This window comes from Terrapene carolina, unplaced genomic scaffold (assembly GCF_002925995.2).
Source record: "Terrapene carolina triunguis isolate 2854851 unplaced genomic scaffold, T_m_triunguis-2.0 Scaffold85, whole genome shotgun sequence".
Taxonomy (NCBI): domain Eukaryota; kingdom Metazoa; phylum Chordata; order Testudines; family Emydidae; genus Terrapene; species Terrapene triunguis.
The window spans coordinates 16,334,461-16,362,419 of NW_020664436.1; the positions used below are offsets into that span (position 1 = coordinate 16,334,461).

The following is a 27,959-nucleotide window of genomic DNA, read 5'->3' on the forward strand; positions in this document are numbered from 1 at the left end:
TAAAGTTTGTGATAGACAGCCTAATGGATAAATTATCTTATGTTAATCCATGTAGTTAATTACCAGTGAGTTTTGGGAAACAGAAGGTTACATCAAAAGCCTATTGTTCACCCAGGACTGTATGGTCAAGTGGCTGTTAGAAAACTGTATAAAAGACCCTTGGGTCCCAATCCTTTTTATCTCAGATCTGCTTGAGGCTTCATGCAGGTTAAGGCTAAGCCGTAAGGACTGAGATCCCAGTCCTGACTGGACCACCCTGAATATAAACATTGGACTATAACCTATGAAATATTTCTGAAAAAACTCTTTGCAACTACAAAGCTCACCATCTCTGCTATGAATCTGAATCTCAAGATTGTACTCATATCTGTATGTATACTGATCTTTTAACCAATATTCCCTCTCTTTTCTTTTTTAAATAAATGTTAGTTTAGTTAATAAGAATTGGCTGTATTTGGGTAGATCTGGAATATTCATTAACCTGGGAGGTAATGTGTCCGATCCTTTGGGATTGATAGAACTTTTTTATATGATGAATAAGATTTTCAGTAACCCTCGTCATATTTGACTTGGGTGTCTGGGTGGAGGCCTGAGGCTGGGTTACTTTAAGGGAACTGTGTTGTGGGCTTCTGGGTAACCAGTGAGGTATTATAGAAGCTGTTTTGTGCTGGCTTGGTAAATCTAAGTATTGGAATATCCACCAGCTTTGGGAATTGTATGGCCCATTCTTTGCAGTTCACCCTAATTGAGTGACCTCAGTTGGCTCCCCTGGGACCCCGGTCACAACATATTATCAATTCACATATGTACCCCACTGGTCAAAGTGCATTACAGGTCCCCCTCATTGCTGATTCACAGACTATATGAATCTTGTACACTCCATGCTACAACCTCTTGGCTCTTTAGCTCAAGATGTAGCAGCTCATACATTTAGTTTTAGAGGTCCCAAGTTCAATCTCTGGTATGATAGCAAAGATAGCGGACATCCCACTTGCATGAAAACAACAAGCATTTTGGTTCAACCTAAGGAAATGTAGAATTAAGGCTGAAACTGAGTCCTTGATCCTTGCCCATTGTGTCTAGTTGCTAATGGGGGTTCTCTTAACAGGTTCTCCGCATATAAAACAAACTCCAATACTTAGCTTCCTGCCTTAACTTCAATGTCCCTACTTTTTGGCTTTAGGACAGACTCAAAGTTATTTAAAAAGTAGCTAGGATTTAATACTCTTTTCATAGAGGCATTACATGCTAAAATTAATCAATGCGGAAGAGGGGTGTTTTTTTAAACCATTTCAATATATTGAACAAGAACAATTTGGAAAAAAAATACCGTAAAATGTGTAAATCTACTAGGCAGCATTATTTAGGACCTTTCAGATTTAAATTTGTTCACAGTAATGTTTGGGAGGAATGGCTCATGTGGCTACATTTAACTAAGCTGTTAGTAAATTAAATTTAGAGTTTTTTTAATTAACCATAAATAGCAAATTCAATGAACTGATTATTTCAAGTTTTATAGTACGTTAATTTGTAAAGCAGCTCCATACACTGGCTATTCTCTTCCAGAGCAACATTCAGAGAGATAAAGAAGGCTGCATAAATGCTTATTTTCATGCTCATAACCACAATGTATAACTTTTTGTTACAGAAATTTCATCTAGAAGCAGTCAGAAAACTGCTCTTTTGTCCATGACCTTGCTATGCCTAAGAGTTTATGTTCGGTATGCAATCCTATGGTTGTGTGTATTGGGATGATGATTATGTAACTTGATTGTATGAGTGCATTGTGACAGAGTGGGCTATGTCTGTGTCAAATTATGAACACACACACAGAGAGAGAGAGAGAGAGAGAGAGAAGTTGGGTGAGGTAATGTCTTTTATTGGACCAACGTCTGTCTCACCAACTACCTAGCGTGTAGTACTCTCTCCTGTGTAGGGGCTTGGGCAAAGGGTATCACTATAAATAGAAATATGCAAGAACAAAAGTAGCCTCAAATTTGCTTCTAGCTATTTTCTTGTTAGTCTGTAAGCTATTTAAGCTGATTGCTAATGGGGCCAGAGAGCTGCACTGCAGCAACTCAAGAGGAAGCAAGGAACCATAGAGTGAGAGGCTCTTTTTCATATCCCTTTGAAACCCTCCTATGCAGGATTCAGATCATGCTGTTCCCTCACATCATGTCATCAAGGGGGAGTGCATGGGCCTCTGATTTTCACTTCTGAAGGAGAGGGGAAGAGAAAGAGTTCTTTAGTCTTGGGACCTGATCCTACTAGCACTTGCATGTGTGAATAACTTTACTCCCTGGCGTATTCCCATTTACTTCAATGAGTAAAGTTATGCACATCCGGCAAATTAAGGGCAGGCTCTGGCTCTTATTCGGTGAGCAAAATGACTGAGGGATAGGAAATTTAACTTTCCACCAAAGCCTAACTGCTATGAGAAAAATATTAATAGTTCCAGTGTAGTGTGTTCATGGAAAGAGGTGAGCAGAATGCTGAACATCTAGCCATAGAACACACTGACATTTTAAATATTAAAGAGTTACTTTGGTGACATGCTGAAAAATGACTTTACATTGACAGTTGCATAGGGTTTGCCTACTGATCTATGAAAGTTGTCTGTTTGAACTTCAGAATTAGCAGCTACAGAATGAAATAAATCACACGTAAGATATCAAAAACCTGAATGATTTTGATCTCCCCACTGTGCTCCAAAGCCAGGATCACATGCCGACTCTCACTAGCCTTCAGATAAACTAGCTGCAGCAGCCATTGCTCATCATCTTTGCTGTCATTTGCTACAGGCAAAGCTTTAATTTCCTGCCCACTTCCAAAATCCCAGATTTTCAATGTTCCTGAACAAGAAGTGAGGACAAGAAACACAAGGAGAAAAACTGTTAAACACAAAACATGTATTTTCAACTCAGAAACCTGACAAGTCCCAAATAGCAAAAAGAAAGAAAAATCAGCTGCATCGCATTTCCCATTTCTACAGGTCTGATGTTTGGTATTTTAATACTGCTTCACAGAAGCATGTGGTTGGGACACATGGTATTTGTGAATTAGTCTATCTGCCATGGGGGGTTGGCAGGAAGGGTGTATGTAGGGATCCCTTACAAATATTCAATCACCCAATTGCAGGGAATATTGGTGTGATTTCCCTGCCTCAGATGGACCCTCTCCCTTTCTAGATACTGCTAAAATCTTCTCTGCTAAAGATAACTTATCTTGGGGCTCAAAAATCCCTTCCTTCAATTTCTCACATGTGTTGGCTGAGTCATTTAAAAGTCAAATGTGAGCTCTTTAAGGAAGGGACTTTATTTACTTCTGTTTGTACAATGGGCCCTTGACGGGCACTACGGCCTTTGTAAAAGCATCAACCACCAGATATTTTTCAGAAATGTCCCCGGGGCAGCACAACAGTCTGCCTACAGTGTCAGTCACACTTCAAATAATGTAAATTCAACCCTGTGCTTTTCGAGCAATAAACTTAATTGATTTCAGGAAAACAAACATTTCCAGTGACGCACACTTAGGGCCTGATCCAAAACCTATTGATGTCAGTGAGGGCGTTAAGTTTGATTGCCAAGCAATGTTGCCTCCTTCCTTGACTGTCGGCATACAAAAGCATTTTTGCCTAAATGGGAGAACAATGGAGTAGATTCTCTAGTCCCTCACCTCTCCTCTCAGTGAGCACAGTTATATGGGGTTATCAGACATTGCCATTGCCAATAGATCACCATTCTGTCCTTCTCCATGCCTGTTTTGTACTTCCTGCTTCTGTGCCAAGCCCACCAAAGGGCAGAAAGGGAGCCAGCAAGGCAGAGATCTTCCTATCTGAGAGAGCGGCAAGGTTGAGTGTGACGTGGCTCGCTACCAGACCTTCTCTCAAAATGAGGGGGTGGAAAAGAGAGGCTGAAGCACTCTCTGAAGGAGTATCTACCAACTGGGATCCACCCTTGTCGTGTGGCGCTACTGACCTAACAACAGCTTTCCCTTTCTGAGTAGCCCCTAAGCTCTGTGGGCAAAGTATCTCGGCTAAATGATGCAAATAAAGGGCAGTATGCTCAAGTGGAATTAATCTGGCCTCAATGCTTTGTGGCAGAGGCCATGTCTTCTTCATGAGGCACCCTGTATATTTCTGGAGTATCCCAATATTTACATGGTGCTGCATTTCTTAACATTTCAATAAACCCTGAAATTTCAGAATTATGCAGCTATGCTAATTGATTAATCAATTATTAAAGTTTACTGAAGAATTCAGTGCAGGTCTGGTAAATAAACGGAGAGGCCTTGTCATACAATCTCAAACAAACATGCCATACATTACATGACGTGTTGAATATTGGAAAATACACTAACTATGTATCGTGTTCAGAGTCAGCAAATCCTATAAAACTGAGTTCTCCCTTTTCAATTTAACTACTTTACTCCAGTTGCTCAGTTTTCTCATTAAAATGCCTTCTGGGCTAAAGATATTCATGCTTAGCCCACAATAATTCAATTTTTTGTGAAAGTTTGAGCAAAATTGGTTTTGCTATTTTTGAATTATACAAGATGGAAAAAATGCACTTAGCCCACATGTTCCTATCATAAGCTTTGTTCTTGCGTATCAATAACACTTAAGATAGAAACTCAAACCTTGGCTTGTTTTAGAGCTTTCTTTGAGGAGTGAAATGCACATCCCGCTTGAAGCAGGGCGGTTCAGTATTTTTGAAGTGGTGAACATTTAAATTTGGAGTGTGCACACATGCTGCCATGCATAGGTGCTGGAACTAGAGGTGCGGGAGGTGCTGCAGCACCCCCTGGCTTGAAGTGGTTTCCATCATATATAGGGTTTACAGTTTGGTTCAATGGCTCTCAGCACCCCCTCTATACAAATTGTTCCAGCGCCAGTGCTGCCATGTTTTAATGCAGCCTTCTTGAATCACAGGGTTGAGAATGTTAAGGCAGCTGAGTGAAAGATGGCCTGTTGAGCTAATTTAGTCCTCCTGAGTAAAGGGCACCTCAGTTTCATCCCTTCTCCCCTTTCTTACAATAAGACCAGCAAGGGAAATTGAAAGCAAAAACCTGTCATCAAAACAATGTTAACATTGAGAATTCAAGCACACAAGAGTCAGGAAATTCCAAGAAGATATCAAGGTTTCTAACACCGCAGTAACTGCCACACTGCATGTAGGATGGATTTTCTTCAGGTGTCTGTTTCAATGTAATCCTTATTCTAATACTGTTCATTCTAGGTAACGTAGACCAGGGCTGACTGGTTCCAGACTGCTACAGGCTTTATGCAGCAAGGCATGACACTCTTAGGTATTCACAGGGTGCTTATTCCAGACCCCCCAGAGAAGTATCACATCATGGAACAGCAATCCCTGGAGTCCAGTGCAGACTACTACAGTCTCTCATCCTTCATGCCATTCAGGTCTAACTCCTAAGCCCTGAGGGAAAGATCTTCTTGGACTAGAAGCCAGGCAGACCGAGCCAAAGGCCATTTCCCATAAAGCCTAACATTCAAAGGCCTGATTCCCAAATTAGATCCAGCTGTAATTCTCCTTTCAGGCTTGACAGCTTTCATACTCCTTTCAGGCCAGGCAGGTATTTTTCTTGTCCTGCAAGGACGCTTACTAACCTCTCCCCTCTCTGACTGGAGGTGGGGTATATACCTTCTGGTGCACAAGAGGCACGTCCACACTTTGAGCTGAAGATGTAAATTCCAGTTTGAGGAGACATACCTGGACTAGCTCGGGTCGAGCTAGCATGCTAAAAATAGATCGGCACTGCAGCAGTACCAATGGCAGGAGAGGCTAGCTGCCTCAAGTACCACCCTGTCCAATACACTATGCATGTACTTGGGGAAGATAGCCTGTTCCACTTCTTGTGCCGCTATGGCTACACTCAATTTTTAATACACTAGCTCAATCACAGCTAGCCCAGGTATGTGTATGCGAGCTCCAGAGGTAGGATGTACTACACAGTTAAGTCAAATTGCATGGGGAAGCTTAGTTTGTGGTATTTCTTTAAAGTTATGCCATGTCTCATTTTTATTGCTATTCATTGAGGGGTGGTTGGGGTCAGGGCCATACAAAACAGCACCAGTCCAGTTTTGCAGAAGCTTTTTGAAATTGAACCCCAATCCAACATGGTTTCAGGTAGGTTCCAAGCAAACTGTTCTCACAGCCCTGGTCACAATATAGTATCTCATTCTAAAGAGAGATAACAGAATAGTATCAAGTATCAGAGGGGTAGCCGTGTTAGTCTGAATCTGTAAAAAGTAACAGAGGGTCCTGTGGCACCTTTAAGACTAACAGAAGTATTGGGAGCATAAGCTTTCGTGGGTAAGAACCTCACTTCTTCAGATGCAAGACTAACTAACAGAATAGTAGTGATAATTAAATTGTTTACCATCACAGGCTCCTGTAGCAAGGTGAAACCCATTTTTATCAATTGCTGCGCAGGTCACTTCAATATTAGGCCCATGGGCATCTTCAATCTGGTAGATTTGGTGCCCGGATTCTAGCTCCCAGACCTAGAAACAAAGTTAAAATTATTTGCAGTCCATCCTACAAAAATCCCCACACCATGTGTTATAAGTTGGCTGCCAAAAGATTAACATGCTGAATAGATGACTCTCATATATCCCATAAAAATATGCTTTCCTGATAGTATAGCAGACTTGACAGCACAATATTCACAGTTACTCTCTATAACTCCAAAAATCTTTGGCACCCTAAGGAAGGCATTCTAGCAAGGATAGCCTATTTTCACTAGTCACATGAAATAGATTCTTTTTAAGTTAGAGATAAAAATGGTTAACTATAATGAGTTTTTACTATACAGAAAACAAGGAAAGCTAGCTACAAACAGGGCCAGCCCTAGACCAAATGGTGCCCCATGCAAGGATCATCTTTGGTGCCCCCCTCCATTTGTTAAACTTTTGAATACCTTACTTTGTAGTCCATTTCATGACTTTGATGCACGATTTGCATGCATGATTTATCTCAGTCAGACAAGACTATAAACTTGCACATTAGGATCCTTAAATCTGTATTTATTCATGCCATATGTAAGCAAATAAAAAATTTGTTTCCTCTACGCTTATAGAAACTTTTATATTCTTGCGTAGATAGGGGTTCAATAGATATCTCTGGCATCTCATTAAATATGTCCTTTATTAGTCTCTACTTACACTCTTCAAGTCTTAAAACACAAGTACACGTTCGCAATTACACAATAAAACAAGGTTCACAATATCGCAGCTGGGCTGTCACTTTAGTTCGTTCTTATATCTGACTGACTGACTGGCAACACACCACCTCTTATATATCCACAAGGGCATGGCTGACAACATTCTAAGAGGTTTGAGGAAAATGTAGTCTCAGAAAGTCTGGAATTTTCCACAGAAATTTTAGGAACTTAGCGAAAAATGAATCCACATACAAAATACCTGAAACATTTTCCTTCAAACATTCTATTTTCCTTTTTGTCACTAACAACAAAAACAGCACCCTGAGCAGAGCCCGGCGCTCTCCAAGCTCGGCACCCCAGATGGTCACTTGCATCGCCTGACCCTAAATCCAGCCCTGGCTACAAAGAAGGGATGAATCAATTATGTTGGATACTTCAACATGTGTCTTTTAAGGATTTGATCCTCAAGTTAAGCAATAATGCTATATGATATTATATAAGCCTTTCAGGGCAGGGACTCTCCCTTACTATGTGTTTGTACAGCAACTAGCATGAGGTCCCAATCCTGAGCAAGGCCTCTGGATGTGACTGTGATGCAAATAGCCTCATTTCTCAGAGTATAACTAGCCTTTCAAAAGTGGCCACTAAATTTGGGTGCCCCAGTTGGACCCAATTTTCAGTAATGTTGAACATCCATACCTAGACCTGGGTTAACAATTGATTTTTCGCTTTGGCCAGCAAACAAAAAAAATTAGAAAAAATATTTGCTTTGATTCTGAAAATGTTCAGAGTTTGTCAGAATTCAAGTCCCTTCCCCAATGAATATTTAAGTATTTATACAAAGTGGAATAGCTTAAATAGGAGAGGTTGAGACTAACCTACCCTAGATTAGCCTAGAGCCTGATGGTTGAGCTACTCAACTTGGAGATCTGAGATCAAGTCCTGAAGCAGAGTGGGGATTCAAACCTGGGGTCTTCCACACTCAGAAAAGTGTCCTAACCATTGGGTAGATAGAGATGGAAACTGGCAGCAGGGGGAACTGATCATGTTGGTAATAAACTGCATCTCTGGCACTGGGGAAGGGCATGTTGGGGTTCACTCCGGGGAAAGTGTCTCCATATTCAAGAAATAAGCCAGCTCCTAGATACTCAGCCCTTGAGAATTAGCCAGTTTCCTAAAGACTTTAAGACACTGACATAGCATCAGAAGTGTGCAAGGTGCTTTACAAAGTATGACGACAAGTGGTAAAATGTTCAAAAGTGCTTAAGAACCAGATTTTAAAACGGTATTTAGGTGCCTAAGTTCCACTGAAATCAATAGGAGCTTCGTATCTAGGTGCTTTTGAAAATTCCACTAGCTGCCTATCTGCATTTTTAGGCAGATAAATACCTTCTAATGTATGGCCCTAAGTTACATAGGAACCTAAGCCTCATTGAAAGTCAATAGGACATAGGATTCTAAGTGCCTAAATCACTTTTGAAAATGGCACTGAGGCTCAGGTGCTTTTAAACATTTTACCCAGGGACCCTGCCCAAAAGCTCACATTCAAAACAGGCAACTCAGATTGAGGAAGGGGGATGAATTAAAAAAAAAAAAAGAGAGAGAGACCCAGCTTTTTATGTTTGTCTAGTTTGTTAACACTTTTTCTAAGGGAAGGACTAGATAAAGTCTATAGGCTCTACAATACTGGTCCAATTAAAAAAATTAAAATTAGTTGTTGTAATTGGACCAACTTCTGTTGGTGAAAGAGACAAGCTTTTGAGCTCCACAGAGCTTGTCTCTTTCACCAACAGAAGTCGGTCCAATAAAAGATATTACCTCACCCACCTTGTGTCTCTCATATCTTGGGACCAATGTGGCTACACCACCGTTGCATACAACAAGTGATCTGAAAGAGGAGAGGGTGTGGGTATGGCAGACAAAGCCAGCAAGCTGGATCCAGGTCTATCAGCCACATGGAAGAAGGTTCAGAGAAGAGAGTAGGGAAAGGGTAATAGGAAGGTGGCAGTTAAGTCTTGTAGCTTGGTGTAACAGGGCAGCTGCCTCCGGAGCGCCGGCTTGTGGACAGAGGTCACTCTGCAGCACCCTGCCCTGTTTCCTCCAACTCCTCAGGGCCCTCAGGAACTGCACTCTGATAGTCCAAAGCTAAATTTAAAACATTCCCCTCCTGGGGTCCAATTTATTTAGCCCTTTGACAGTTTGGCCCATAAGACCCCAACACTACAATTCAATGTCTTTCTCCCCTTACATAGGGAATCCCCTGCCCTTGTTCTCAGAAGCGGATTCCAGTTCAATCACCACTCCTAGGCTTTACCCAGGTAGAGCTCAACTTTCAGGGTCTGCCTTCCAAATTCCCCTGGTGTCAAGGTCTTCTTCCTGCTTTAGTCATCCTAGCTGGGGCAGCTCCACTTATGTCAGGGTCTTCCCTGCAGGAGCCTTTCCTCAATTTCTACCACAGCTTCCTGAGCTCCCACTTTTACTGCAGCCTCCCACTGCTCTTTACTGGGCAATGGCAATCACCTGACTTCTCTCAGGGGTGGCTCCTTAGTAAGCAGGGTTGGCTGGCCCCAGGCCTTCCATCCTTTAGGGCAAGTCAGCCTGTTACCCTTGGATAGAGCAAACGGGAAGAATGCTTAACCTTTGATATGGAATCTTCTTCTAGTGTTGTAGTTTTCCCAGATTCTACATAGTTTCCAAAGTAATTTTTCATGGTTTAAATCCCAATTCAGAAAGCCCTTGAGCTGCAATAGGCCATGAGCACATGCTTACCTTTAAACAGATGCATAAGTGGTGTCCTGAATAGGGATGTGCTCCTGAATCGAGGACTATGTACACATGCTTAAATTGCTCATCCAGAGCATTCTTATATCAATCACAGCTATTAAATAGCTTTTTGTAGCCACATAATAACCAATGATCACTGTTTCATAAATTTATATACAAAGCTCCATTCCTGTAGATGTAGTGTGGAACAAAACTCAAGTGAAGAAAAGGGAGTTCCACATCAAGACCAGACCCTCCTCCTCCCCACCCATCCTTCTGGTGCCTAATGTGAAAGAGGAGACTAATTACATTGATTCTGCAGTTCAGCTGAAAGGGTCACCTGATAGAAATAATGCTGCTTTGATGTTAAATGGTTTATTTATCATGGATTACCACTTCCCTAGAGAGTTACAGGATAAAAATAGCTACAAAGATGATGGCTTGCATAACAAACACAATTAACTCTTGCCTAATTGCTCAACAATTTATCTGTGATAAAAGCAACTGCAACATTCTTTTTCTCTCCCGGTTTAAAGGGTGCAAGTTTATGCTCACCTTCACAATAGATTCAGCACAGATAGTGAGAACTTGGTGAAAAGCCCTGTTGTAAGCCAGTACGTTGATGTTTCTTTCATGCGTTTGTGGAACCTGTTTGGTGTCTTGTATCATCCGGGTTAGAGGATAAATATCAATGACTGATGACCCTGTACATGGCAAGAGAGGTACTAATACATAACATTTATGTGACTGTGCAAACTGCCATTCGAGGAAATGGATCAACTCTATATAAACCATTGTGTTTGATTTGAATTCAGCAAGAGAATATAAAGAGACACTTCTGGCCAGTTCTAGAGAATTTCTGCTGTCCGAAGAAAAGTAGAAAATAGTCACCTCTCCCAAGCACAATAAACAATCACTAAATAAGAATATTTATCATATTTTGCTGCCTTAGACAATCAACTATCCAATTTTTATGGGAGAGGCAACCCTAGCCCCAAGATCCATAGGAACTAGGGGATTTACAGTTCCAGAGTGGGCCAGTGTAGGAAGGAACAAATAAACGTCATCCTGACTGATAGCAATTTCACTGAGTAAAGCAATCCCAGAAGTCACTTCCTATAGAACAAAGCAAATCCATCTGTAAGCTACGCTGTCTTTTCAATACCTTGGTTTATGCCGCACTGTCAGTGCGCATGGCACTTTGCAGACAAATAAAACCTACATCTCCTTGATCAGAACATTTACAGACAAAATGAACCATGACCTAGGGAAATGAGAGAAGGTTGAATAATGGTCAAAGTTTTCAACTGCATAAGCTCACACGCCTATTTGTGCAGTGTTCACATCTAAGTTCCCATTTTATTTATTGCAACATAATTGAGCTGGTACAGGACTTAGGTTCAGCAGTGGATGTGTAGGAGGAGAAGGTGTCTGCAAGGCACAGGGTATGATTCCAGACATATGGGGCAATATTAGAGAAGGCACCACTGTGCTTCTGTCAAAATATGCAAATGGAGCATGATAGAGAGCAGGACTCATCCATAAACATCTGTATCTATAACGATGTATGGACATCAGAGGATTAAAATCTGAAGCCTTCTATGTAAATACATATCAGGTAGATGACAGTAAGGATTAGTTCTCCTAGGCATAACTTGGATCTCTTTCCCTCTCCGGCAGTGAGGAGGAATTCATTTTACCTTTTAACAGAATCACTAGCAGGGCCTAGTGTTTAGTCATAATCATCCTTTTATGGATTGTAGAACAGTTTGGGGAGTCTGAGTTGAGACAATTAATCTCACAGCTGAGGAAATATCCAACTATGTATCTGCTAATCCTATAGGATTTAAAACTTTAAATGACCCTTTTCACATAGAACTGTTTCACTGGCCTTTAGAATAAGATGACACAAACTTTGAGAGACTCAATCAAATGCTTGCCTGACCTTTCTGTTTAGTCTGACTAACATCTTTTACAGGAACTTAGGGTTCTTCTGCTGAATCACCCTAGGCACGTGTGGTAAGCCCCCTTCAAGAAGGCTCAAGTAATTGACAAATCAGGCTGGTAGGTGGGTCCAGTTATCTCAAATGTTGAGATACAAGTGGTGGTATCCTCCCTTTGGAGGGAAACCCTACAAATAGCCAAACCTAGGAGGAAGCTCAGCTGCACTTTATGTTACTGAGTCATTGTTTGATTTACTAGCTAAGCCAAACTGCAGGAAGAGTCTGTGCACTCTAAATGGGGTCAGCCCTTTCACAACAGGTGTTTAATTTGGCAACATGGTCTTGTGGTTAAAACTCCGGGTTTGGAGTCAGTAGTTTGAGGTTCTATTCCCTAATACTGCCACCAATTAACCATGCAACCTTGTGCAAGTGACAAGTACTTTAGGATCCAAATATATGTAAAATATGTGAATCAATAGACTACATGGACATTTAATAGTTGTCTACATCTCAAATTCTGCACAGGTTTAAGATGAAAACTAAGTCTTCTCTTCCCATCCCCTACACCCCATATGAACAATACTCCTTATGGCAGAAGTTTAAAGAAAAAAACAACACATGTAACACTGGGCTGCAGCAAACTGGGGTTCTTCCCTGGGGCCAATATGTCTACTTTCACCTCAGCCACAGCATTCAAACTATTGCTAATGCGGAGACTTGAGTAGCAACCGTAGATCAGGCCTGATAACACTCCACAGCCTGGGAAAGGGAGGAATCCTCACATACCTGCACCAGTGCAGATGCCCTGTGCCCAACTCAGCTACATGGGGTGCATGCTGGGAGGAAGACACTGGGCCAAATGCCACTCATCTATGATTTATACCATGTCACTCCCAGTGATTTCATTGGAATTATTGTAGATTTATACTCATAACAGAACTGAATTTGGGGCTCTTTATTAAAGTCCAAATTTTGTTATCACTCAACTGAAGCCTTTTAACAAAGGGACATAACTATTTATTTTCTTCCATATACAAAACTGAAAATAGATCTCCATTACAGTGATCAATAGTGGATTAAGAATATTGTTGTTCGGGTGCAAAATGGGAGGCAAGCATTCTGTCGGGTTCTTAGCTAACATGTTCAGAAGATATAAGCAGTGAATTTCCAGCTCTGCAGAAGCACTAAGATTACTGTCAGAGTCTCCACTGTCCTCTGTCACTTCAAAGTTGCAGAAATATGAAATACGTTTCTTCTCTCCAAGAGACAGTGGAGTGTTGGCTCCATGGTCACTGTTCTGTTTCTAATACAATTTTCTTTAAAAAAACAAAACAAAAAAACAACCAAAACGTTCAGATCTATAGAGTTAGTGAGAAACTCTGTCACCACCAAGGCTTTGTCTTTTCTAAGAAAAAAAAAAAAAAGGGGGTATGTTCTTACCTCATGTTAACTAAGGCAAGGTAAAATCTTAGTGAAGACATGGCAGTTTGTAGTGTTTACATGTTAGCAGCTTGAGGTAAAGATTATACAGGAATCTAGGGTTTACTCCAACCTGCTAAAGTGTTAAAACTACAAATTGACATGTCCTCACTAGGATTTTACCTTGTCTTAGTTACCACGTTAGCAGACACGAGATAAGAACATGGCTTTTTCCAGTGAGGATGAGATACAGAGAACCAAGTATTTAAATAAGAACATAAGAATGGCCATAGTGGGTCAGACCAATGGTCCATCTAGCCCAGTATTCTATCTTCTGACAGTGGGCAATGCCAGATGCTTCAAAGGGAATGGATAGACCAGGGCAATCAAGTGATCCATCCCCTGTCATCTAGTCCCAGCATTTGGCAGTCACAGGCTAAAGACACCCAGAGCATGGGGTTGCATCCCTGACTATCTTGGCTAATAGCCATTGATGGACCTATCCTCCATGAAATTATCTAGTTCTTTTTTTAATCCAGTTATAGTTTTGGCCTTCACAACATCCCTTGGCATCAAGTTCCACTGATTGACTGTGCATTTTGTGAAGAAATACTTTTGTTTTAAACCTGCTGCCTATTAATTTCATTGGGTGACCCAGGTTCTTGTTTTATGAGAAGGGGTAAATAATACTTCCCTATTCACTTTCTCCACACCAATCATGATTTTATAGACCTCTGTCATATCCTCCCCCTTAGTCGTCTCTCTTCTAATCGAAACACTGCCACTCTTTTTAATCTCTCCTCATATGGAAGTTGTTCCATACCCTTAATCATTTTTGTTGCCCTTCTCCATTTCTAACATCTTTTTTGAGATAGGGCCATCAGAATTGCACACAATATTCAAGGTATGGATGTAGCCTAGATTTATATAGTGGTATTATGATATTTACCATCTTATTATCTATCCTTTACCTAACAGTTCCTAATATTGTTAGCATTTTTGACTACTGCTGCACATTGAGTGGATGTTTTCAGAGAACTATCTACAATGAATCGAAGATGTCTTTCTTGAGTTGCAACTGCTAATTCAGACCCAATCATTTTGTAAGCATAACTGGGATTATGTTTTCCAATGTGCATTACTTTGCATTTATGAACACTGAATTTCATCTGCCATTTTGTTGCCCAGTCACCTAGATTTGTGAGATCCCTTTGTAACTCTTCGCAGTCTGCTTAGGATTTAACTATCTTGAGTAATTTTTGTATCATCTGCAAACTTGGCCACCTCACTGTTTATCCCATTTTCCAGATAATTTATGAATATGTTGAAATGGGCAGCCTTCCATTCCTCCTTGCTTCTAAGATAAGTTGTTCACATCCTTCCCCCAGCAAAAGCAGGGAGCTTCCCTGGAAGGTGGGAAGAGAACCTGCCACATCACAAACAGTGTGTTCGAACTGCCAGGCCAGGAGGGAGGGGCTGGCAGCTGGACCACATTATGTCAGCCAGGAGCCTTTAAAAGGAAGAGTGTAGGCCATGGGAGACGCTCTTGTTCTCATGCAAGAACACACTTTTCCTGGTGCCCAGACTGACAGGATCCTGCCTATAGAGCTCTTAACCCAGCAGCCTGGAGGGCAAGACACTCTAAACTCGAGTGTCTTGGGAACTGACTGTGGTTGTAACATTCTCTGAAGAACAGTGACATGCGGAGAGATCCCTTTCAAGGGATTTAAACAAACAGATGACAGGGCTGAAAGAGGGTGCAACTGGTTTCATTTTCCTGAAGAGGGGCTCAGCTTTCAAAAATTTGGGAAACTTGGCTTGAGAGAGATCATCTTCTGTGACTGTCACCTTAAGCCTCTCATACATATTCCAAATTAAAAGGAACACCATATTTTATATATAAAATGAAACTCCTTCACCATGTCAAATGGAGGGATGCCAAATAGCCTTCATCTGTAAATGCCTCATTAGCCAAGTGTGGAAAATTGCTGTCATGTCCTAGATTTCTGCATATCCCCTGTATCTAACTTTCTCCACTACCAGGCCATGCTGTCGTCACCTTCTGCAGGCATGTTTCATAATATGGAATATCAAAAATTAAAATGAGGGGGAATGTGTTCCTCATTCACTAATTATGTCTACACACCTGTAATAAGCGTGCCATGGTTATTGTCAAATATCATGGCATAGATCTGCATTTCTCCAGCCTTCCCCTGACTATCGTGGAAGATCTGCAGCAGCGAAAGGGTCTGTATATCCCACACTCTAAAAACCTGGAGGAAAAAAAGATGCATGGTGTGTCACTATTATATTTCCAACTATTAACAATTTGTATTACTGTAGCAATTAGCAGCCCTAACAAAGGTCAGGGCCCCATTGTATTAGGTAATGCACAAACACGTAGTATGAGACAGTCCCGGTCCTGAAGAACTTACAATCTAAATAGACAAGATAGACAAAGAAAGTAGCGGTATCCCATTTTATAGAGGGTAAACTGAGCACAGAGATGGAATTGCCCAATGTCTCAGAAGCAGTCTGTGACAGAGCTAGGATCTTAATCTCATGATAAGCGCTGGACTGGAAATGGCTTTTCCATCCCACAAAAATGTTTGAGTTCAAACTTTGCTGGTGCAATTTGGTACAAAAAATTGAAATCTCAAAAATTTTCATGAACCAAAAAACCCAATGTTTTTTGTTTCAGTTTGGATCAATCTAAATGTTTCATTTTGGTACTTTTTAAATGTCTTGTGATGCTGACCTCTTTTTTATTAATTAGACTAAAACGTTAGTGTACATTTTGAAACAAAGTGGTTTTAAGCACTGGGAAACCAGGTTTTTTTGTTTGAAAGCCTTGAAACTAAAAATATTGATAATTTTTTGTGGGGAAAATTGAGTTGGGAGATTCATCAGAACTGAGCTGGTTTCATGAACAGTTTCAGTTTCAATGAATATGTGTTTTTTGATGAAAATTCTCAATGTGTCCTACTTCTGTGTCTTAGTCTGCTGCCTTAACAAGATTCCCTGGCCTTTCCCCTACTTTACACTTCTCGTATAGGCGTTGATAAAAAACAAACAGATACTAGATGACAGTATTTTCAACATTGTGACCAGGGTCTCCAATGACAGACCAGGTATACAGTACTTTAACTACAGTCAGTAGGATTTATTTACATAAATGAATCTAACAGAAAAAGAATGAACAAAAATGATTGAAGACAGGGCACTTAAATACACCCCACCCCACCACACATCCCTCACTGCAGTAGCCCCCAGAGGTCCTAATCATGACCAGCCAGCCCCCTGCTGTACACACACACACACACAGCTCTCAGTACTACAACGTTATGCCATAATTCCATGTTTTAGCACAATGGATTTCCCAATAAAATAGACATATTATGCCACTAAAAGTTATTCTACTATCACTAGCAACTTTAGGCACAGATACGTGTCTAGTCTCATTCAACAGCCAAAATATGGTGATCATTTCACGTATGTGCAAGTTACTTGGAGTAATTAAAAAGCAACATTAGATTGTACTGGCTACACCCAGCTTTGACCTTTGATCCATGGCAGGGTGATGTGTCTATTGTTTAAATACACACACAAGATGTGTTAACCCTTATCTTTTCACTGGAAGAAAAGGTTGGGATGGTTCTGTAGTGTGACTAATGATTTAGGATTTTTGAACGAAATACTCTGTAATCATCAGTCCTTTTAATACACCAGTAAAAAGCACACTGATCATTCAGCAGGTAACAGATTTTTTTTAAACCTTCATGTTAAATACCTTCTATTTGTAAAATCTCACTGGCACCAGAGGGGGAAGTTAGAAGTAAATATTACTTTTTATCTTTTCCATGTATTGAGTCCCAGAAATTCCAGGGGACTCTGCTTGTCCCAAAAATAGAAATAATCTGATTAGTATCCTGGAGCTCCTGCTGTACGTTGTGAGCCAGATGGCGGCCTAATGCCTTTTTGAGGTCGTTTAATGTCACATGCGTTGCGCAATACCTGTGACTGCTTGATCTCCCACCCTATACAGAATCCCATGGGACCAGAGGAATTCAGATTATCAGAGCTCAGATTATCAGAGCTCAGTGAGCGAAGGAAACAGCCTCACCTGCAGAAAACACATTTCAAATTCCAGATATCCAAAGTTTTTTTTTTTAAATGGATAGTTGAAGCTACGTCCAATGCATCTATTTTATACACACAAACACATCTCACCTAAAAGGTCTTCAGTTGTGGCCCCTCTCCATCAATGATCAATAGTTCATTTATGCAGAGAATATTGAGTGACATAATCCATATTCACGGGCCTAAGGACACCACCATACATAGATGGGTCTACGAGCCAGAACCATGAAACCACTGTAGTTCTGCCGATGCTCACAATTTTACTGAGAGTCTCTCAGTATTTGGCAGCTTTCTTAAAGCCCTGTCTGCTAGAGTCAAGAGCCTGCATTTAAAACTTTCATTTTAAAAAAAGTTTCTAGTCTTCATGTTTACAAAGAAAAGCTTGAAAACGTGAAGCAGTGCATCCTAAAGGCTCTAGCAGGCTAACAAAGAGAACCTCAGATTTGTTTTATTTGGGGAAAAAAGCATGCCTCATGAACTTTAAGACAATATTATTGGGGGGGGACGACTCATGATTTTTAAATACTACACTGGGTGAAAGTTTGTGTCCTGTATTATTCAGGAGGTCAGGTGATCATATGGGTCTATTCTAGCCTTGAAATATGTGAATTTATGCCTCATGCTTGGAGTGGGGAAGGAAGGAGCAGCCCTATATGCTTGGGGGTGCTGAGGGCATTGTAACTGCACAGTGCAGGGGCAGACATAATACCCCAGAAGCATGAGGGGGGAGTGCATATACTCACCGTTGCTACATCTATACTGTTGGCGTGCTGCCCTGCGTCCATTAACCAGTCTGTACATAAGGGAGAGAAAGACCAAAGCCATGCTGCCATCTCCATTCTGGGGTTTGCAACACTGTGGTCAGTGCTGGGCAGCCCCTTCCTCAACTGTCTTGAAGTGTTTCAAGTTATAGAAGTGTCTATGTCTTATTTTCCTAGCTCACTCACACAAAACTCCCACAATTTAGAAAGAAACACAGGAGGAAGGTGATGTAATGCATGCAAAACAAAACCATTCTGAGGAGGGACACACTGCATTGTCCTCATTTACTAGGAGCAGTTACATCTATTACATGAGAAAGAATGTGATCTTGTGGCTAAAGCTCTGGACTAGGACTTGGGAAAAGTGGGTTCTTTTCCCAGCTCTCCCACAAATTTCCTTAGGCAACTCACTTCACCTCTGCACCTTGGTCTGTAAAGTGAGGGTAATGATACTTTCCTGCCTCACAGATATACTGAGACTAAATCAATGATTTCTGAGGAGCTCAGAGGCTTTGGGTGAAGAGCATGAAAATCTTCCAGATAAATATGCCAGAGACAGGTTTCATTTAGTCTTTCCCCAAAAGGGAGCGTCTCAGCAGGTCCATGTTTATTTTGTGTATTAAAATGTTTTACACTCATGCTATAAAGTACATGCTTAGATGGCTCCTCAAATCTTGTATCAATGGACATGATAATGTAAGACACCTTGAAAAATAGGGCAGCCACATCCACAGCTATAGAAACATACAGAGTTAAGATATCTGCAGCTTCTGCAACAGAGCCATGAGTAGCTTCAGGCATAGATATAGTGCAAGCAATGGGGCTGCTGCACCAGTCCAGGAGGGAGCAATTCTATGCCATATAGTCTGTTTCTGTGCCCTTGCCTTAGGGCACAATTTATTGATTGGACCAAATCTTAGGCAAAATTATTTCCTCTGCCCCCAGGGGCTACAATTCACAGAGGTTTTTTCTTCTCCTCTCTCATCCTCTTCGGGTCCTTGCCCTAATCCAAGAACTCAGGCAAGCAGGGGTGCTGGAACAATTTTTATAGTGGGGGTGCTGATGATGGAAACCATGTGTTTGTTGTTACTACTTCAAGCCAAGGGGTGTGGCAGCACCCCCAGCACCCTAGTTCCAGCACGCCAGAGCTTCTCAGCAACTCTCCAGGTCAGCAGAGCTATTGCTGGCTTTATAAGACCCCTTTGTCAGACTATCACCTGACCCCTAACCTCACAACCCCAGCTTGGAGGTAACTGATCAGTCACAGGTGAGGCTGGGTCCAGTCACTCAGTGACATATGGTGAGAAGAAAATGCAACTTTTGGGAACTCCCATTCAAGCTAAGATTCTCCAGTGAATCTCCAGGATAGAGCTGCACATTTCTGGGAGGGTGGGTGAGAGGGATTCAAAAACAAAGATGCATTTAGTAGCTAGATTAAGGGCATTGTTGCATTACATACATGCAACCCCAAGGGATCTTATCTCCGCAACGGGAAAGAGGGACCTAAAACTCACTGTTCGCACATTGACTTGACTATTGCAAAAGGACAGTGCCATGGGCCTTGTGGAAGCCACCCATAAGCATCAGCTCATGATAGGAATGGAAATACCAAGAGAAAAAGAAACCAACAGAGTTAAAAGCACAAATATCTAGGACAACAATAAGAGTAGAGCTCATTTCCAAATGCTTTTCTGACTATTATATTAGATACTACAGATAGGCACCCTATAAATACCTACCACAGATTAGACAGATGAAACATTTTCTTGATCTCTTTCTGCTCACTGTAGGGATATACAGGTCTGTCTTATCTTATGCTGGGGTTAAGTTCCGCGGTCAATGCATAAAGCGAAAACCGCATATAGTCAAAATTATATTGAGTTCAATGGCAGGCGGAATCGCCCGCACTACAGGTACAGTATTAAAATTGTTATTTTTCTCTTTTTTTGTTTGTTTGTTTGTTTTGTTTTTGCCGACCGCATAAAGCTGAAATCACGCATGTTAAATGTGCATAAGATGCGACAGACCTGTAATTTCGTAAAGCTTTTAATGACATGCTACATATTGAGTTCACCAATGAATTATGAGGAAATTACTTGCAGCCAGTATTACCTCAGAAGTGACCCAAACTATTATTTTATGTGAAACTCAAGTTCACCATCCCCAGGATGCTATTGATTTAGAAACTTCTATCACTTGTAGGGAGAGGGCAGATTAAACTTTCATTAAAGTCAGTTTGAGCTCTAAAGTAATTGCTCTTTAGTTCATCTCTCCTAGTGTCAAGAAAGCAAATCTGACAGGAAGAACATATAGAAAAAACAAAAACATGACATCTGTCAACTTCATAAGGAAAAGCAGTTAGGATCAAATTTATTACGGATGACTCAGAAGAATTAGCACCTTATATTCAACCTTCTCTTAATATGATGCCCTTTGAAGACTTAAGACAGTTGTTGGAAATGCTACTTTTACAAACTTACTATTAGATAAAGTTTAAAATGTCCCTAGATTCTGCACTGGAGCACTGTCCGTCTCTAAACCTGAGTACTTAACAACAATTTAAGCCTCTCAACACCTCTGTGAGGTAAGCACACGAGGTATTCTTTCCATTTTGCAGCTTGGTAAACTTCAGCACAGAGACTCCTATCCTCAGAAAGGTATTTCAGTAGAAGTTATGAGCCTAAATACCTTTGAGGATCTGGGCCAGAGAATTTAAGTGACTTCCTCAAGGCTACATAGCATGTTGGAGTTAGAGTCCGATCTAGAATCCAGGAGTCTCGACACACTCCGTTCCAAGCACCATATTGTACTACTTGCTTCTTTTGAAAGTTTGTTTTGGCACCATGTGGTGTTTGCTGGGTACAATGTGTAGGCAGCAGCTCTATACTTAAAGAGAACCCTGATTCAGTTAGAAACAGGTGTTCACCCGTGATAAGCTCAGCATCTAAAAAGAAGTGCATCACAAGTGACAGTAAGCATTTCTTCAAAAGCTAACTGCTTATACATTCAGTTAAGAAGAACTATTGAGTATTTTTAACATTATAAAAGTATTAAGGGAGTTTTTTATTTTATTTTTAAAATATCGAGGGTCTCTTGGTTTGGAAAACATTGCTAAGAAGAAAAGGCAGCTGGAATTTAGGACCTGGTGTATTTGATAGTAAAATAAAGGTAGACAGTAATATATCCAGAGACTGAAAATATTCAAGGTTATACAAGATCCGAAGGTAGAATGGAATTATCTTGTCCTGGTGATGGACCTGAAGGTGGTTGGAAATTTCCTTCCTCGCTAAACAATCTAATTGGTGCCTGAAATAAAAACAAACCTAAACCAATTCTTATGGAATTCCAAGGTTTCTGGAACAATTATAGAATGGGGGTTGGGGGGGGGGCAGAACCTGTCTGTGTATTAAAATTGTGCTGGTTACATCGGACATCATGGAATAGTTATACAGAAGCCTACTTGGGAAATGCAGATATAAAGGAAATGTCAACTGTACATTTAATTTGTTTTGAGGAAGAATGTGTTGATGTAAAGAATTTTTCATTCAGACATATGTTTCTCCGAGATGGTTCCTCTGGCCTCTATACTATGTCAATTGTATTTACCTAACTCTCCCCTCAGGAAGACTACAGAAATTGGAAAGTTAGATGAAGCCTAGTCTAACATTTCAGATTATCTACTTGGGGTTTTGGTAAACACATGCAACTTCAAAAGCTTTGAGGAGGAGCATTGGAGGGAAAATAGCAAGGCAGAGAGAAGACTTGCAAAAGGAAATTTGTGTGAGTGGAAAAAAAATTATGAAGCTGACTCAATTGGATCAACAAAAATGGAAAGTCAAAATGGGAATGAAAGTGCTAGAAGTTAAGGCAATTCTGCAGGAAGAATTCCCAGCATTGTGTGGAAAAGTAGTGGAATCTCAAGAATACCACAAGAAACAACTGGAAGAACTGAAGAACCTAATCATCCAAGAGCAAGTAGTTATGGAATCACAGTAGAGACTTGAAAAGAAATCTGCTGCAGATAATAAAGAGAAAAGTGTATAAAACCTTTTCAGAAACTCCAGTTTCATGTATGTCTGTTCATGAATAGATAAAATCAAACTGGAGACAGGTGGGTCTGGTATTCCCATGAACTCCTCAAGTTAAACCGTAAGTGGGAGTACTGGGAAGCTTCTAGTGAAGGTGCAATTTCCATCCTGTGTTATACAGGAGGTCAGACTAGATAAACTAATGATCCTTTCTGGCCTTAAAAAGCAAACAAACAAACAAAAACTCTATGACTCCTCTGGATGAAGGGAAGACAATCTTTATACTTGTTGGGAAAACCTAAGTTGCTTTATGTCTGCTGGCTGAGTCTGAGGTATTATCTATTTTCAGCACTGTGCTTTATGCTTGTTATGTTGAAGAACAAGTCAGAAAATGAGAGCAAGGGAAAAGCAAGCGGGAGAGATGATTAGGTTCTTGGATGATTAGGTTCTTCAGTTCTTCCAGTTGTTTCTTGTGGTATTCTTGAGATTCCAGGGGGGAGGGATAGCTCAGTGGTTTGAGCATTGGCCTGTTAAACCCAGGGTTGTGAGTTCAATCCTTGAGTAGGCCACTTAAGGATCTGGGGCAAAATCAGTACTTGGTCCTGCTAGTGAAGGCAGGGGGCTGGACTCAATAACCTTTCAAAGTCCCTTCCAGTTCTAGGAGATAGGATATCTCCATTATTTAACTTTAAGCCCTGCAAGACTATTCTCTTTCCAAGTGATATGTTAACAATGGAAACCTGAGATTTCAGAGGCTGAATATTAAATCATGCAAATCCATATATGACTAGACAAAGAGCTCATATGAGATGCTTCATTATGGACACCAGAGGGAAAAGGACCACAGCACACCGCTTGAGAACCAGCATGGCATGAAGACAAGGGTTGGAAACCTCTAGACAAAGACAAAATTTAAAACCAGTTAACAAATCAGATCTAGCGGAAGCCAGAAAGCACAGCAAGGCACACTGTTGGAGAGGTTTAGGGACTCATTTGCCAAGGAAGTGACCATTGGTTACAATGCGTATGCCCACGAAGGAGCACATTTTCACTAGTGCAGCACAAAGGCCATTGAAAAGTAATGCTTCTCAACCCTGAGCGCTTACACAGGGGCAGCCAGAATCCTGGTGCTTCGGCTCCACAGCCCCATTCCAGCAAAGCCTTGACGACATTAAGTGTTTTGCTAGACTGGAGCTTAACAAGGTGTGGGTGTGCCATCAACAGTACTATGTACCCCAGAGAGGACGTGACTAGGCATGGTGAACAACCATTGGCACACAATCTTGGACTATAAAAGGGTGCTGCTCCTCCCTTCCCCTAGAGCTCCAGGAGGCACTGTGTGTACCTAAGTTCACAAAATGCCTCCAGGACCTGAATCAAGTTGGTTCTGCATCTCCCCTTAGAGTCAGTTGCTTTATAAGTCCGAATACTGCCCATAGAAGAGAATTTAGTTTTACATCATGTCCTTCACAAAGCACTTTATAGTCATGATTTAGTAATAGGAATGAATGAAAATCAAATACTTTTGTGCTGGCTCCTTGTTTGCTCTGCCTCCAATCTCCATCTCATGTGGAGGGAGTACAGTGATTTAAATGAGACAGCAGAAGCTCAGACAAGAGCAGAACAGCATTCATAAATCTTTCTTGCCTCCCTCCCCCCGCTTCACCTTGATCCTTTCGCCATCCTGTGGCAGTGAGCTGGGGAGATTACGCAAGCAACTGTTTCACATGAGTAACCTGAACATAATGTGCCACAAGCACTGCTGAGAGGCGTAGGGCCACTGCTGTGTATTTACATATGCGCACGACTGTGCATGAACTCATACACGACACGCATTGACACCAGGCAAATGCAAGCACATTTACTATGGACTTTAGGAGGTGACTAGTGGTAATTGCCTTAGGGACAGTTATTCATAGTAACTTTGCTGTTCTAGTTATATATTAAAGAACTTCTCCTGACAAACTGACGTGCTCCAACTACCCCTGCAAATTATGTGCATGCATCCCTCATGAGAAAATGCGAGTAAGCTGTGCCCTGTGAAAATGCACAAAAAAAAACATTAAAAAACACTGGGGAGGAGTGGGAGAAAGGAGAAGGGCGACTGTTTCAACTCAAATGTACCTGAAATTAGTTGACTTTTTACTTCGAGCTGTTTCCACCAAACTTGCAGGGCCTGTCTCTATTTATTTTAAGCATCTCTAGAACATTTGCTTAAGCTAAGGAGAAAGTGTTGTCTCTGTCTGCATGTCAACAGGGCTGGTCATCTAAGCACTGAACCGGATACACTCTTTCCGATGTGCTTAAAAGAGCACCACAGTGCTATGGTTCCTGTGTGTATCCCAGACCCTGGCTCATCTCCTTGAGAAGTATTGGCAATGGTGGTAGCTTGCGAGGAAAAGAGAGAGGCAAGACCATCTTGCATCATCCTCAGATGTGGCCAGCATTTGCTGATCAAAGAAAAGGTTATTAATCCACTGGGTTTTTAAGGGGAGAGGATGTGAAATTGCAGGGATCCTATAGAACCCCTCTAAGAACCACCCTAAAGAGTACCTGACAAAGTTCCTTTTTATGCTTTAAAATTCCCATCATCCTGGTTAATATGTTTTGTAAGTTATAGGAAATCAAGTGATTTTAATTAAGGGACATTAGAGTTACTCTAAACTAACCTCGTCAGGATCTTTAGAGATGAATGATGCTACAGGACTTCATCGACTACACAAATGAGGTTCACCAAAATCCAGCCCCCTCTGGGGCAGCACGAAGTAGTCATTCTTCCCCAGTCACCATACTACACATTCAACAAATCAACACAGAACCGCTGAAATGTAGGGCTGAAAGGGATCTCGAGAGGTCATCTAGTCCAGTCCTGTGCACAGAGGCAGGACCAGGAGATGAGAAGAATAAAAGCTGCTTTTAGGCTGAAGTGTTGATTTCCCCTACCCCCAGTTATTGCATGGCTCAATTGCTTGAAAGTGTTCATCAAAGGTTATAGAGACATAGTGATGTGAGGTTCACAAAGAAGGGAACTATGTGAGAAGTGTGCATGAAATGTGTGACCAGTGTCAGAGAACTCAAAGGGCAGACAAGGTCACTATGCATACAGCCGAGGTAAAGCTGCAGTTCTGCTTACCATGTTGTTTAACAGAGTAAGTTATCTGAAGAGAATGTAGTTGTCTCTCTTGTGATCCTTGAAGGTGATCGAGCCAGGTATTGCAGCTCTAGCTAATTACTGGAAGATGCAGGAACAAATTGTTACCAGTGGGATTACTCAGGAGGCTAAGGCAAGGAGGATATAGCCCTAGTATATTCATTCAGTGCTATGCAGCAGTTGGCTGAGCAACTAGTGCCTTATGAGATAGATAATTTGGTGAAGTTCAAGATTGCCTATTAAATTTCAGAATCAAATACCCAACTAGTAGTATTATCATACCAGGGTACAACCCAGACTAATGAGCAGCTGTCACCCCTGCCCTGCAACCTTGGGTTCCTTACAATGCCTTGCTGAAGTAGCTCCCACCTGGGCCGATCGCCAACAGCTTTCCAGTGTGCAAACCACACCTTGAGTGTCTGTGTGTAACTGCAGCCTGCCAGCTACACCCGGGTTCTCATCAGCTTCAGTTATACTGTACCATGACCCCAACACCCTTCCGCCCCCAAGTCCCAGATTTCCCCCCAGAAACATATGTTATGTACTGCCCAGCCCTTTCCTGGACAGTACAAAAATATATTAAGTCTGTTATTCCTTAAAGGGAACAATATGCCAGTTTATGATCTCAACTAATTATTTAGACACTTCAGTTTAAACACACTGGATTAGATAAAACAGTAAAACACGTTTATTAACTATGAAGAGAGATTGAGTGAGTCTACAAGTACATAACATAAGAACGGCCATACTGGGTCAGACCAATGGTGATCTAGCCCACTATTCTGTCTTCTGACATTGGCCAATGCCAAGTGCTTCAGAGGGAATGAACAGGCAGTCACTGAGTGATCCATCCCAATCATCTGCTTCCAGCTTCTGACAATCAGAGGCTAGGGACACTCAGAGCAAGGGGTTGCATCTCTGACCACCTTGGGCCTACTCCATGAACCATTGATGGACCTACTCCATGAATTTAACTAATTATTTTTTGAACCCTGTTATAGTTTTGGGCTTCACAACATCCCCTGACAACAAGTTCCACAGGTTGACTGTGTGTTGTGTGTAATGAGGCATAAAAGTCAGAAATTGTTACAGGAAAAAGATAAGACGTTTACGAATACTTAAACTATATCAGATTTAAGCAAAAGTTTCTCACCATATGCTTTCAGCAGTTTTACTGACCAAACCCTGTAGGTCAGGACCCCTCCCCCAGAGTCCAATGAATGCTTCCTTTGTCGCTTCAGGTGTGGTGAATGTGATGGGCAGGGCAAGATTGGGGGCTGCCTTGGGCTGTTTGTCCCTCCTTTTTATGGTTTCAGGCCCCCTCTTGAAAAACATTTTCAGCTGGGCACTAGGAGACAAAGTCTCTGTGGAAGGATTGTCCAGTGCTGGCTTCTCACCTGTTTGAACTTTCTTTGTGTCCCTTCCTGCATGATGACTATTTACTGCTTAAAATGAAAATTAGCCAGAGCACACACTCCTTTGTTTAGGACAGACCTATTTGCCAACCTCAGTTTGGGCAGAGTTGTGGGGTTTGGAACGTGTGTTAATAATGCCATACAGGGAAATCTTACAACTTCACATACAATGTTGCCACACATTTTATCAGAACAATGCTGACCAGCAAATTATGAGTTTTCAAATAATATCTTACTAGACTTGACCTGTGCAAAATTACTACAAGAGTGTGTAGGGTGTGAACACAGGAGTATTGTCACAACCCGCTTCACAGGCACCAGTATAAATGGATTCCCACCTCTGGATTATTGAGTTATTCTGGAGAGAAATCAAGCAGGGACATAGGCAATGTGAATCTAATAGAACCTTCTGGCTTATTAGTGGGTACTGGACCTCTATTCCAATTGAGCTGGAGGGAAAGGATCTAGCCAGTGGGGGCACTGGGTTACACAGTTCTGAGTATTGTCAGTATAGGGCTTCATAATCCATGATGGACAGGAAAAGGAATATCCTGATGTTTGAGGAGATCAGGTTTAGCAGACCCAAGTGTTGTGTTGGAGCAGAAAGCAGCAGGCTGAAAGATGACTGGGGAGGGAAGGCTGGGTAACAAGAGGCCTAAGAATTGCCATCAATTTCTTATTAGGCAAGTGTAAAGAGTTCACAACTTGGACCTACTGTTTGAGGCTGCTTGCAGATTCAGGAAGACAACACCGTATTCACATTTGGAAGGCTCCCTCTCCCTTGCAAATCACACAACCATAAATCCTAGAAAGTTTTTTTTTTCATTATTATTAAATAAACAAGCTTAGATTCTGGAGTTCAATTCTGTAGCAGCAAAGTTGTGGAAACCCCAAGGATCTGAAGCTAGATAAATTCCCATCTATTTCATATTTATATACTTAATCTCTTAATCATCACATGCCTGTCCAGAGTCTGAATATCTGCTGGATCACCACTATCAGAGCCTACAAGAGGAAAGACTGCATTTTTTGAAGGTACCTGTTAAATTGTTTAACATACCAGCTAGTACACAGATTTCCCTCAAGCCCCGCAGTCTCACACTGGCTCTAGGCATGCATTTCAAGTATATGTTATAGAAATAAGAGAGACATAAAGC

At 41.3% G+C, this 27,959-nt stretch overlaps 1 protein-coding gene across 11 annotated transcripts in view; it reads right to left on the reverse strand.

Moving 5' to 3' along the window:
* WDR64 (WD repeat domain 64) overlaps positions 1–27,959 on the reverse strand; it is a 151,884-nt gene that overhangs the window by 30,305 nt on the left and 93,620 nt on the right. For 10 of the 11 annotated variants that reach the window (XM_026649651.1, XM_026649656.1, XM_026649657.1 and 7 more), the window contains 4 exons: positions 15,454–15,580; positions 10,501–10,649; positions 6,400–6,523; positions 2,680–2,852 (listed from right to left, as the gene is read on the reverse strand). In XM_026649651.1, the coding sequence (XP_026505436.1) occupies positions 2,680–2,852; positions 6,400–6,523; positions 10,501–10,649; positions 15,454–15,580 (573 nt within the window). The remainder of the gene's footprint in view (positions 1–2,679; positions 2,853–6,399; positions 6,524–10,500; positions 10,650–15,453; positions 15,581–27,959) is intronic. The other variant, XM_026649661.1, reaches the window with a different exon arrangement.